General features: G+C 37.7%; 1 protein-coding gene across 6 annotated transcripts in view; it reads right to left on the bottom strand.

Annotated features, from left to right (window-relative positions):
* The window catches only part of ehbp1 (EH domain binding protein 1), a 157,568-nt gene that overhangs the window by 73,689 nt on the left and 69,228 nt on the right, over positions 1 to 14,651 (bottom strand). For all 6 annotated transcript variants that reach the window (XM_067455541.1, XM_067455538.1, XM_067455539.1 and 3 more), the window contains one exon: positions 1,258 to 1,436. In XM_067455541.1, coding sequence (XP_067311642.1) covers positions 1,258 to 1,436 — 179 coding nt within the window. The remainder of the gene's footprint in view (positions 1 to 1,257; positions 1,437 to 14,651) is intronic.

Here is a 14,651-nt window from a genome sequence, read left to right on the forward strand (position 1 = left end):
ATGGTACATGGCAATCAATGTAAAATGTTTCATAAATGTAACATAATAAATCAGTCAATCTCGTTCTTAAAAAGACGGTTCCAGGTTCCTGATACTTAAGCGTACGCTCATCCCAGAGGGCGGTTGGCCGTGGTGCTGTCAGCACAGTGATGAATCTGCTGTAAGTGTAGTAATTAAGGAGGATTTGAGTCATTCCTGATGAGACCGAACACAGAAATGTCCAGAAATAAGACAGAGGGATTAAAAACTCTCCATCATAAACCATATTAGACCCCCCACAAAGAGTGAGATTCTCACAGGCAGAGAGAGAGAGAGAGAGAGAGAGAGAGAGAGAGAGAGAGAGAGAGAGAGAGAGAGAGAGAGAGAGAGAGAGAGAGAGAGAGAGAGAGAGAGAGGTGGATAAACTGAGTTGTGTATACATAGAGTTTAGTGCTGTCACTATCAATTATAGAGAGGTTATCGAGTCATCTGATGATTATTTTGATCAAAGGCAACAGCTGAAAATGGGTTAACATTGAAAAGAACAATCAATAAAAATCTATGAATTTCTATAGTGCCATAAGGCCTGAGTACTGTTTATTCAAGAGACTGTCAGCCCTAATATAGTGTTCCATGAGTAAAGAGTTACTATAATAACAACTATGCTGAGAATGGTGTTATTTGTGTCAGTAGGTAAATTCTCACCCCCTTAATCTAAAAAACTGTGCAAACTCTATTTTTTGCCTGTGATTGAGAGATGGACAAAAGAAGATTTTTTTTTTAAAAGTATGTCAAATTTAATTTTTTACATGCTAGATAAAATACATTTTATGGCAAAAAGCAATGTTTGATATATCTAAAAAAGCGCTATTTATAGCTATTTATTCAATTGGCAGTAAATAAATACATGTAAATTTGTGACTGAAGATTGATCTTGAAGCATTTTGACAAAAGTAGCTGTGGGCTAAAAGGTGTTTTATTTATCAACTAAAACTCAACTTACTTTTTGACTTAACACTTGACATGCTCACTCAAAATGTTCACCCTTATGTTGCAAACCCTTAAGATTTTATTTTAAATATGTGAAACTGAAAAGAAGATATGACCATTTTCATTTTTGGGAGAACTCTCCCTTTACAGTGAGGTAAGTTGTGTCAACCCCCCCATGAACTAAACAGGAAACAGGAACTGCTAACTGAACTCCTCAGGAAGCTCATCTTGTATGTGTTGAGGCTTGTGTAAGACGAGTGTGTATTGTCATGTACGTGTATTGCTTACATAAAGTCAGGTCTGAAGTGATGTAAAAGGGCACAGAACGCCAGTCCATTCCTCCACGAAGTAGTGAAGTTGGTGATTTTGACACCTCTGTAGTTTTTTGTGACCTCACGACACCAGGCCAATAGGGACTGACTTGCATTCGGCCTCCCACCAAGAATAGGACTGGGAATTGGACTGGGCTGAAGAAAAAGAGAGAAGGAAGGGTGTAGGGTTTAGAGAAAGTAAAATACATGACAGTTTGGACTAGAGATCAATATAATCACACAGACTACTTGTTTATCAGAATAGTAAACAAAATACATCAAAATATAAATTACATAAACAAATATATACATAACAAAATTAATATTAATGAGCATGCAAAACAGTGGCCTAACAGTGACCTAAAATCCTTTTGGCAAGCTAGTCTTGCCAATGTACCATCATACAAACAAACAAAAGAAAGAAACTTTCATTGTTTTTTTTTGTTTTTTTTTTTCATTTTCATTATACACAATGTGTTGCATAATATATGCAGAAAAGGGAAAGGAATTAGAGAAACACAGCTTGAAATGATACGGAAACATGGACTGTTCACCAAATGACACAACTAATTTAGTCCAAGCCTTGACAAATTTTTAAATTCTGTCTCCTACACATACACACAACCCTCTTATTGTGCCTCTTTTCTTCAAAAGTTCTTAAATTCCAATCAAGAACATCAGATCTAACCTATCTCTCTCCAATTAGCTTTGTAAGCTTAGCTTTGTTAAAAGTTGCCTCTGCTGAAACCCTCTGTCTAATTTGAACAAACAGAGAGAGAGAGAGAGAGAGAGAGAGAGAGAGAGAGAGAGAGAGAGAGAGAGAGAGAGAGAGAGAGAGAGAGAGAGAGAGAGAGAGAGAGAGAAATGCATACAAAAGACTTACATGCTCGTTCTAATGAGAGCTTTGGTCTGTAAGGAGTGTATGACCATGGATAATGTAAACACATGATTAATAAAGACCAGCCTTTGAAGCTGTATCAGTCTGGATTAAGAGTCCAACTAAACGGAGGAACGAGAATTCTAATCCCACAAATCCAAAAACACAAAGCGGCAGGAACCCCATCGCACCGGGAGTCTGGCCACTTTCGGACATAATCCCGTTAAAAATGGAGACAGCGCGTTACGGATACATAATGCTTGAAATTCATATTCTGCGGTGCACATGCTCGCATTTTTTCCTCTCACAATAACTTTTTAATAACGATAATCAAATGGCCTGAGACAAAACTTACAGCTATCTGATGAATTGCAGCCTGATAGATTCCACATCTAAATACAAATCTGACATGTTATAAAAGAGTGCTCATCCTGCAGAAATACATTATCATAGGACAGGTATCTGTATGGATCTGTGTGTGCAAAGGAAGAGAGACTCTGCCATTCCCCTGATAAGAGCGCTATACATCAGCTGGTCAACATTTCACGCATGTATGGCAGCTTAACAACGCCCCCTTTTGGACACAATTTGCTACTGCAGGAGGATTCAAGGACGCACACTTTTTTTAAAAAATGCTTGCGAGGGGACCAGAGCAACCTTATGTAAATGACAGACTCAAAACTCAAAAACTATACAAAGAACAATAATATTATAAATGGAACCGGGACGTCCTGAAGGTGTGGTTTGAGTAGACTGGCAAAACGCTGAAGCTTTAACTTCCTTTAGATTCTTCTAAATGCTTGTCTCTTAGATTACCATAATTAAATGTTAAGATCCAAACAAATGCCACTAAGGGCAAGTGTGTTATTTGTGTGTTTATACATCCGTCTGCACAATCTGAAAGGTTAAGGTTGTCTTGAAAGAACAGGAGGGAAAAGTCAAGTGAGGGGCCCTTGGGGCTCCAACAGCCTTTTTACTCTATAGAGAGAGACATGCACATACACAAACAGACTAATAACAATGCTCAGAATGCCACCACAACAGTAAACACACATGAATACAAACAAACACCAAACAAAGAACAATAGTTGTATAATTTTGAAATTGACTTTTATTTTATTTATTTAAAAGAGAACATTGTCGATGTTTTTAACTTCATTCTTCCTTTTATTTTACTGTTGTTTCTTTTGTGATGGGTCCAATCTGTTAAGTGACCTCGAACTAGGATGCTTGCTTTTAATTACGAAAAGCGAATACCTCCTATTAAAGGGTCTCATATTCAATCAGAGATCAACAACAGTGATTTAGACTAAGTGTGATGAACTGAATGGAATGCACAAGTATTCCCTGCATACACACACATGCTACATGGGGGCGGGGAAGAACACGTTAAGCTCCACACGAATGCAAAACCCGCAACCACTTTTCCATGTCACTTTTCCGCCATGCATGATAAGAGAGCTGTAAGTTCCTGAGGCAGTCTTTGCTCCTTTTAAGAGATGTTTGAAGTAGCTGTCTAATTTCAGCTCAATAATTACCTGGGATTACCGGCCAGGTGCTATTAAAGCAATTAGAAGACAACAGCCGTTTAGGAGCACTCGGCTCTTTAGGCTAACAGTACCCTGTGGCACCTTTACAGCGGCAGGAAAACAGTAACACTGACACACCAAGACATGTTTAAACTCTCAGGAACCTTATTGGCTTATTTAATTCATCCTCCACCGCTGTAAAAATAGGTGGAGTCCAGAGCGCCTACATGCCCTACTGTCAATGAATGATATAAATGGTTATAAAAAACTAAATCTAAAATGTTACATCTGCTAAAGTAGCTACATTTCCACAGATAATTGTAATGTTCTGTAACTGTTCTGATCAGATATGAACTACTGACCTGTTCTACTGCAAACTGATTCATTTAAAACATAACGGCAGACTCACTTTAAACTTATTACATCTCAATGTTTCATATATAAACTATCGAAAATATTAAGCATATTAAGCAATAAGCATTGTTTAAAAACTGTACTAATGTCAACCGTTTCAAAAATGGCTTAGTTGTAAAGTTGTAAACTAAAAAGTTGTAAACTACTAAACTTCAATTTTAAAACATACAGTTCAAATTTTAACAACTGAATTGTTTAAATATAAACTAAACTTCTTTTCAAAGATAAACTTCTGAATTGCACTAATGTAAACTGTTATGTAAACTGTAGTAAAAATTGTCCATGTGACTACAGTGGTTCAACCTTAATGTTATGAAGCAACGGGAATATTTTTGCGCAAAAAAAAACCCTAACCAAAATAAATGTATTCAACTTAAATAAATAAATGTAATTTAGATTTAAAAAAATGATGAGTAATTAATGACAGAATGTTCATTTTTGGGTGAAATAACTATTTAACTACATGTACTTACTATAGAGTTACAGTTAGGGTTTGGTTTAGGGTTAATTACTTGTAATTACGCATAATTACAATTCATGTAGTAACATGTAACTATGTCACCATAAAATAAAGTGTTACCAACTGTTTTAACGTAAACTATACTGTTAATCTAATTAACAGGCTTAACTTGGGTTAACTTAACCCAATTCCATCAATACAAATAATAGTGGAACACTATGTCAGTTCATTCACAAAATATGCTTAATTTATCAAATTGAAACAAAAATCTGTTCTGTGGAAACTGTATAAAAGTTCTGCCTTCATTCACAAGCTCACAGCACAGACTAACTGAAACAACACTGACAGGGATTTCTGGTGTCACATAGAGCGCGTGTACTTATCAAACGCAGCGCTGTCTTGCCCTGAGCAGCGGTCGCGGGAGGAGGGGGTGTGGGGAGAGGAGGAGAAAAATAAACGATTGGCAGCGGCGTGTTTCTGCGCTGGAGGACAGGATTACAGCGCCGTTTCTTCCCACAAACAGAACATATTAAAATGAAGCTGCATTCATCGCTATCCAACACACACACACACACACACAGAGAGAGAGAGAGAGAGAGAGAGAGGGAGAGAGAGAGAGAGAGAGAGAGAGAGAGAGAGAGAGAGAGAGAACAAAATGGCAAAAAAAAAAATCATGCAGCATTTCAACATCTGCCAAAAATAAAATGGAGACAGAAAAGATATTCATTATTCATGATGGCAGCGAACCTACACACACACACACACACACACACACACACACACACACACACACACACACACACACACACACACACACACACACACCTGACACATGGCGGAGGACAGGGGCGAGGAGGAAGGAGAAGGTAAAAGGAGATGAGGAGGGGGAAACTTTAATCTGCGTTGAATGAGAGTAAGAAAGATGAAGGATTAGAAAGAAGATGGAGTACAAGAGTTTGGAAAAGGAACTAGGAGAGGTCATGTCTTCAGAACGGCAGTTTTATGCTCGAGACTGTCATTCATTGTACACTATATTAATATACTCTTAAAATTACATTTCCCTGTTGTCACAATTAACATTTGAACCTATAGACTTCTAGGGCCCAAACTAATTATATGAACTGCAAAAAGACTATTAGACTGATGCAATCACACACATATATAAACACACTAAAAAAGCAGAAGCTTCAAATCACACACTAATTTAAAGTTGTAATCCACTTAAAATGCCTGCAGCAACATCTATATGAAGGTATGTGTGTGTATGTGTAAACACATTCAAAAGGTCAGCAGTCTAAACACGCACGCACAGAACAGTTTTATGATCTTAGAGAATTGTCTCAAAGAATCAGTTCTGATTAGTCATTTGATTCGCCATGTGGTGTTCAATTATTTATCAATAATTGGTTTACACCAATGTGTTTGCTTTCCGTAATTGCTTCTTAATTATTTAACTGCACCTTGAATCTAATGACTAAATTGGGTCTTCGTACCTGGCTTTACTATTGTTTTCAGTTACCTTGGATATTCAATTGTGAAAGATTTGTTGAACTGCTTTGAACCAAATCAAAAGCTCAATTATAAAAACGGGAGCTCGCATGGAACATGATGCTACGGGAACACATATTATAGGCATTAAAGTAATATCAAATTACTATTATAATTATACAGTGTCATTTCAAATCTGCAAACACTAAAGCCCCGCATGAAAATTCAAATCACAAAGCAGCGGCCTCTCCAATGTGCAATGTTTTGAAGTTGAAAAGATTGTCATATCTGACAAAGATCAATAAAAGAAGGGATTCAGCAAGTCGTCAACACAATATGATCTTTCAGATCGGAAATGTAAAAATTAAACTAAAAAGCATTTTAGCATATCTTTTGCTTCCATAGATTTCATTTGACAAAGAAAGATGTTTTCACCTCTGCTCAAACAGCAACAGTTTCATATGAATTTCATCATTTCAAATGACAAAATTAAGTTTTCTTACAGAAACGAGCGAAGTTCATTTGCCTAAGCTTGAGGCTGAGGGGGAGTTTTTTGGGCCTTGTACAAAAACACAAAAATATGCGAGCATGACTAAATCACATTTCCGGGGCCTGTTTCCCATGCTAAGCTACACGGCTTTAAAAATTTAAACACAACAGCCCTCGCTAAAACATAAGAAAATTTGGGAGGATACGAGCGAGAGCAAATCTCCCGCACGCGCTCGTGTGCTATACATGTGTAATGTGGTGTAATCTAACGTTAGAGGCGGGTGAAAACACTGGCGGAGAGGCATAGCCCAAAACTCTGAACTGTGTAAATGAGCTTTATCTAGTGAGGCCTGCACACGCGCACACACAAAAAAAAGGTATTTAGAAGCAAAAAAGGCGACTGGCACGGGTTAGCTCTCTGATAGAGGGAGGCAGACTTTCACAAAACATATCAAACGACTCAAATCACTGTAACGCTAAACATCATCAACATGCGAACATTTCTGGCAAAAGCGCACGCACAGAACTTAACAACAACCTTCAAATTACCGCCACACTAAACAAACCCGATAAAAAAAAAACATGATTTACTGAGGCGAATCTAGACATGAGAAAAAACTAAGATACAAAGGATTTTTTTTTAGGGTTAAAGCAGTGTTGTTAGTTAAAGCAGGGATGAGAGGGTGTGTAGAGCAGGAAAAACTAAATCTATACAGCGCTAATCTGCTTTAGACAACACTCCTCTACAAACAAATTACAGGAGGCGAAGTTCAGCGATCTGCTCTGATAAAGCTGTCATTTATCAATGAATCCGCAATGCACACGGAAACTCATTAAGAGCGGAGCAGCAGTAATACTGCGCGAAGTAGAAGGAGGGAGAGAGGGATGAGGAAAGGAAGAGAGGGAAACATCAGGTGTGCTCTGCTCCGCTCCGCTCCGCCGTCAGATCGTTGTCCGCGGAGGTACGGTCTCGTTGGCAGATGAGAGCCCTGATAAGCGAAAGCAATTAAAAAGAATATAATTACAAAGTCACCCCTATCTGAACGAGGCCTTGATCAAAACACGCCCACGTCAATACGTCGGCCGGAGTGTGAAGAGGGATCGATGGAGTGAGGAAGGAAGGCTTTTAGCACACAGGAAGTGTGCATGTTTCACACCATCAAACGGCATCACGCATGAGAGATGAGACGAGACGCACACTCAAGATAATGAAAGACATAAAAAACGTAACCAGCAACAGAATGGCAAGCTTTCTACATGACAAATGGCAGGTTTACTTCCCATTAAATGCAGTGATTCACAACCATGGGTACACATGTACACTTGGGGGTATTTTAAAAGGTTTTGAACCTATACAGCAGAAAAAAAATTAGTGATCGACCGATATACACTCACCTAAAGGATTATTAGCAACACCATACTAATACTGTGTTTGACCTCCTTTCGCCTTCAGAACTGCCTTAATTCTACGTGGCATTGATTCAACAAGGTGCTGAAAGCATTCTGGCCCATATTGATAGGATAGCATCTTGCAGATGATGGAGATTTGTGGGATGCACATCCAGGACATGAGGCTCCCGTTCCACCACATCCCAAAGATGCTCTATTGGGTTGAGATCTGGTGACTGTGGGGGCCATTTTAGTTCAGTGAACTCATTGTCATGTTCAAGAACCCAATTTGAAATGATTCGAGCTTTGTGACATGGTGCATTATCCTGTTGGAAGAAGCCATCAGAGGATGGGTACATCATGGCCATAAAGGGATGGATATGGTCAGAAACAATGCTCAGGTAGGCCGTGGCATTTAAACGATGCCCAATTGGAACTAAGGGGCCTAAAGTGTGCCAAAAAAACTTCCCACACACCATTACACCACCAGCAGCCTGCACAGTGGTAACAAGGCATGATGGATTCATGTTCTCATTCTGTTTACGCCAAATTCTGACTCTACCATCTGAATGTCTCAACAGAAATCGAGACTCATTACACCAGGCAACATTTTTCCAGTCTTCAACTGTCCAATTTTGGTGAGCTTGTGCAAATTGTAGCCTCTTTTTCCTATTTATAGTGGAGATGAGTGGTACCCGGTAGGGTCTTCTGCTGTTGTAACCCATTCGCCTCAAGGTTGTGTGTGTCGTGGCTTCACAAATGCTTTGCTGCATACCTCCGTTGTAATGAGTGGTTATTTCAGTCAAAGTTCCTCTTCTATCAGCTTGAATCAGTCTGCCCATTCTCCTCTGACCTCTAGCATCAACAAGGCATTTTCGGCCACAGGACCGCTGCATACTAGAAGTTTTTCCCTTTTCACACCATTCTTTGCTCATTCTATGCTCAAAATAGCTTAAAGCAACACTGTGTTATATTTGCCCCCATCTAGCGATGAAAAGGTATATGACCATCCAGTGAATATTAGTTTATGTTCCTCTCAATTTCGATTTCGTTTTAACTCCTAGGGTGGCCGATTTAGTCCAAGATTAACATGGCTTCCAGTTCGACCTCGTCCAATTGTGCCAATTAGTGATAAAACGCGAAAGGCGAAGCTTGCATTTACGGGTATGTCCCTCTTTGGCTAATGTACTTTCAAGATGGAGGGGCAACATGGCGACCGGCATTTGAACCCTCACCCGTATGTATTTTCAATGGCATATTATAAACTTACTAGAATACTTTATTACTTGAAAGAAGTAAATATGCATTAATGAGCACATATATTTTTGAAAGAACTAAGTGTTTTTAGCTAAGAATAAACTAAAAAAGTTACACAGTGTTCCTTTGAATCACTTTTTTCATTCTTTCTCATTCTGACATTCAGTTTGGAATTCAGAAAATTGTCTTGACCAGGACCACACCCCTAAATGCACTGAAGCAACTGCTATGTGATTAATTGATTAGATAAGTGCAGATTAATTAGAAATTGAACAGGTTTTCCTAATAATCTTTTAGGTGAGTGTAGATTTTTTTTATAACCGATACCGGTTTAGTACTCCAGTACTGTTTGCACACTCAGAAAAGCTCATGTCAGAAAAGCAAGCGGCTATGCTTTAAAGGTTCAGTGTGTAGTATTTATGAGGATCTATTGACAGAAATGCAATATAATATACATAACTATGTTTTCAGTGGAGTATAGAGACCTTACATAATGTACCGCTATGTTTTTATTACCTTAGACTAGGGATGTCAAAAGTACTGGTACTTCGGTACCAAGTCGGTACTGAAATTTAAAAAATAAGACAATACCAGTATTTCTGTAGTACTGGTAGTACCGACTCCCGAGTATATCCGGTTACCGCAGCTGCGTTCAGTCGCTTCTGTGTTAATCTAAGCGCGCGCGTCAATCACTCGCTTGCTGTCTTGTAGTCTCTGCCAACTGCTGTGTGTCAATATATGAGGACACGAACACATGAACCATCACTTCATGATGAGAATTAACAGTTTCATTAGAAAACAGTCATATCATGAACAAATTAAAAGTTCTGTGTAACGTGAAGAAATTAACAGAATATATTAAGCTACTGTTGTCCAGGAGATTTAGCTACGTCTCTATGTAATAATAATACGCCTCTACTAATTATAATAATTATTCCTAGATGGTTGGTTATTTTCACTTGCTCTTTAAACAATGTTCAATTTTAAACAGCATAGGCTACAGCCTTTAAATGTCAATGTATTATTTACTTATAATGATTATCATCATAAATAATAAAGTCATTGAATTTAATAATATTTTTGAAAAATCTTTAAATAAAATTAAAAAAAAAATGTTTTGCTGTGGCAAAGAAATTGGTACAGAGTACGGTCAAATTTGTAGGCTATAGTATTGGTACCGACTACTGGAATTTTGGTACCGTGATATTTCTTCCTTAGACTAAGCCCTTTTTATCTCCATACACAGCAGGTCCCCTTACAGTGAAATCACCATTTTGCTTCTCTACAGAGCGCTAGTCACACTCTGCTCTCTGCGACGACAACATTTTTGTCCTGTGTCAGCCCCTGTAGCGTCTCTATCTAGCGTCTCTTGATGCACAATTCCGATTTGGTGACTATATCCGATTTTTTTGACGACCCGCTTACATCATCTTATCAAAAGCGACCCGTATCCGATATTTACATTTACACTGTACACTGGCAAAACAGCCCAAGACATTCTTAACCGGAAAAGGAAGTAAAACTTCCGCGATATGCGATGGACGCAGACAAAATGATTGTACAATGTTTTGCTGTCTGCACTGTTCCACACATCCTTAAAGGTCGGCAAAACATTTCTCTCGTAAGGCGGAGAAAAAGAGGAGAGCCCTTGATGGGGTTGCCAGGTTTTCACAACAAAACCCGCCCAATTGCAACTCAAAACTGTGTTAAAGTAGCCCTATTCCGCATGAAAACCGTGGCCTTGGCAACACTGGCCCTTGATCGCAGTTTGTGTCCACCTGAGTTGACGTCATTCGCCTCCGTCCTTTTTTCAATGACGTACGACTCGCATTTACTGGGGAATATCCGATCTGTCCGCTTACATGGCAGACGCTAATGCACGCATGGATTTATTACCACATATGAGTGAGGCCTGAATCCGATCTGAGGATATCGGAATTCATGTGTTTTTTTCCTGCTTACACGTTCACATGTCATATCCAATCTGTGCCACATGAGAGGAAAAAAATCGGAATTGGGTCACTTGAAGCATGCACTGTAAATGGGGCCTATGTACTCCAAAACGGAGGGGGGTGCAATTCTCAAACTCACCACACTAGTTTGCTGCTAAAAATCACACACTGCATCTTTAAAACTTATGCAAATAATAAACTTCAGCGATTGTGAATAGCTGCAATTTCTCATGAGCGTAACCCTACCTCTGCGTTAACATGTGACGTGAAGGTACGTTGTGTTACAGTATGTTAGGACAGAGACCCCAGAACTGATTGAATGCACTGTATACTGAAAAATGATTTATTTAAATGATTTAATCATGTACATTGGTTCCACATGAATCAATTAAGTAAAACAAACATAATTTGTTCACATAACTTCAACATCATGGAATGAAGTAATTTTTCAGTAGTCTCAAAATTAAAGTAGTCTCAAAATTATTTTAATATGGCTTCCTAACAACAGTGGTATGCACGGGGGACTTGAGCCCCTGCCTCTTTAATCAAATTACACTCTTATTTTGTTTTTGTATATTTTTGTGGTCACTTGACTGATTTATAAGACTGTACTAAAAAAGCTTTCATTCTGTTAGTCAGCAACAGCACATAATGAACATTTTAAGTGCTATGAAATGCTTTTTAATGACATGTGCTGTCTCAGTCCACAGCCTAAGCAATCGCTCCGCTCTTCTCAACTATGGTAACCCAGTATAATTTAAATTGTTCTAATTATTCCAACATAATTAAACATTAAACTCTATTTAACAATATGAAGTCTCCCCCCTTATCTAATTTTGCCGAAAAAACACATAAAATAACACTTAAGTTCAACAATTTTACTCTTCTTGTCAAGTCCCAAGCAAAGCATGCTGGGAACTACAGTTTCAGCAAAAATCATGTTCGAGTACTTGATTTGTTCACATTAATTAAAGAAATCGCGTTCAGAAGAGTAACACAATTTTGTTGCGTAGATCTCAAATAATAAGATTACGTAAATTGGACAATGTGTGTTTTCCTTTTTTTTTCAGTGTAGCATGATTCTACAATATTTGCAGATTGTGGAGTCATTTCAATCATTGATCATGATATCGCAAACGCCTACCCTCAAGTAATCCTGTGTGTAATTTATGGGATAATTTTCATTATTTGGTGAACTATTCCTTTAAAGCTACACTGTGTGATATTTTCCCCCATCTAGTGGTGAAACAGTATATGACCATCCAGTGAATAATAGTTTCTGCTCCTCTCAATTTCGATTTCGTTTTAACTCCTACGGTGGCCGATTTAGTCATGGCTTCCAGTTCGACCTCTTCGGTGAGTGTTGCAAGTGATGAGGTTACTTTTGAAAACTATTATAATTTGCCGTTATTTAATTTGCCAAATGATCTATGATCAAATTAATCTATGTAAAATGAATAATAGTTTTACGTTTTCGTTATTTTTTTACCATTTCATTGCTAACATCAGCTATCAGGTTCCAGACGAATGCAAGCTAATCTTAGTAAAGGAACTTTTTTTTATCAGTGCTATCGTTATTCTTTATATTATATGACATCACTAGCGTAAGGCAAACAAATTATAATGCAATTCAAATATTAATCTCATGTTATCCATCATAGAACATGGATTTATGTTATAAGGTAAACAATACTTTTTCATCATTGACGCGAGGAAAACTATCCTAGACGTCGTTCTAGTGTTATGCACAGCACACCATGATATAATTAGCCAAGCAACAATAAAACTTCCAATATACACAAATAGGCTGAATTAATATTACCTGTCGAGAAGAAAGCAGGCAACGTCGGCGTGCTTTTTAAAATCGTTGCTCCTCATGAGCTCTTTCCATCATGGAAAGGCCACTCCAATATTTACTTTTGTCTTGTTGATTTGCCTGTCGCGTTGCCGTCTTAATTCTCTTTTCCGCTTCCTTGGCGACTCTGATACATATCCCGCAATGTTACTAGGTCCCCGACCCGGGTCGAATTCGGTAATCAATCCTGGGACGTGGTTGCTTTCACACAGAAGGCGACCCGGCAATGTTCCGGGAATATTGCGGGTCCGACGTGCATTGTGAAAGGGGCTTAAGAGTGATCCTCCATCATCATATAGCAGCCTCAAGCAATCCTCCTCTTCACATGCGACACGGTGCCATCGAGTGTAAAAACGCGAAAAGCAACGCTTGAATTTACGGGTATGTCCCTGTTTGGCAAATGTACTTTCAAGATGGAGGAGCAACATGGCGACCGCCATCCGAACCCCTAACACTTATGTATTTTCAATGGTATATTATAAAATTACGAGAATGCATTATTACTTGAAAGAAGTAAATATACATTAATGAGCACATATATTTTTGAAAGAACTAAGTGATTTTAGCTAAGAATAAACTAAAAAAGTTACACAGTGTAGCTTTAACAATATTCTTTAAAATACATTTTTGTGTGCCGTAGAAGAAAGATAGTGAGGTGAGTGAATGGTGACAGTTTTACATTTTAGGTGAATTATTCCTTTAAGATGAATGATAATGCTAAATAATCTCCATAATATGAGTCTAAAGAAATGCTTAGGGATAAGCAATGCTTAGGGATAACTCACCTTTTTGATGGCCATAAAGTAAATCAAAATAGTTTGTGAAACACAGCATTAACGAGTCACACAGTCCAATAAGAAAGTAACACTGGACAAAGCGATCTGCTGAAGACATATGAGACATGGGGAAATATGGACAAACATGCATTCACACAGAATTTTTGGTTATTAATTCTGCTGCATTCTGCCATTTAATGGTCCAAAATCAGGCACTGCATAAATATGAACCAAAACATGTTTTTATTGGCTGTTATTGTGCAGAATATTTTGGACATGAATTTTTGGGATGGTAAGATTTTTTACATTTGGGAAAGCAGTCTCTTATGCTCACAAAGGCTGTATTTATTTGATCAAAAAATACAGTAAAATCAGTAATATTGTGAAATATTACAATTTAAAATAAAAAAAAATTAAAATAATATTTATAATAAAAATAATAATTTTTTGTAAAAATAATATTTTTATTTTAAAATGTAATGCATTCCTGTGATGCAAAGCTGAATGTTCAGCATCATTACTCCAGTCTTCAGTGTCACATGATCCTTTAGAAATCATTCTATGATGATGATTTGGTGCTCAAGAAACCTTTCTTATTATTATTAATGTTGAAAAGCTTAATATTTTTGTGTAAATTGTGATACATTTTTCATTTAAGAATAGAAAAAAACAGCATTTATTTCAAATAGAAATCTTTTGTAACAATGTAAAAGCCTTTACTGTCACTTTTGATCAACTAAAAGTATAAAATAAGAATACAAGTAATAATTCTCATTTACTTCTAAAAAAAAACGTTTGAATGGTAGTATATAGCCATTCTTCACTGGTATACTTAGGCCAGGTGCAGTCACAGTTTAAGTCTACAAATCAGAGAAAAGGTGGGAA

The sequence above is a fragment of the Pseudorasbora parva genome, chromosome 10, assembly GCF_024679245.1.
Source record: "Pseudorasbora parva isolate DD20220531a chromosome 10, ASM2467924v1, whole genome shotgun sequence".
Taxonomy (NCBI): domain Eukaryota; kingdom Metazoa; phylum Chordata; class Actinopteri; order Cypriniformes; family Gobionidae; genus Pseudorasbora; species Pseudorasbora parva.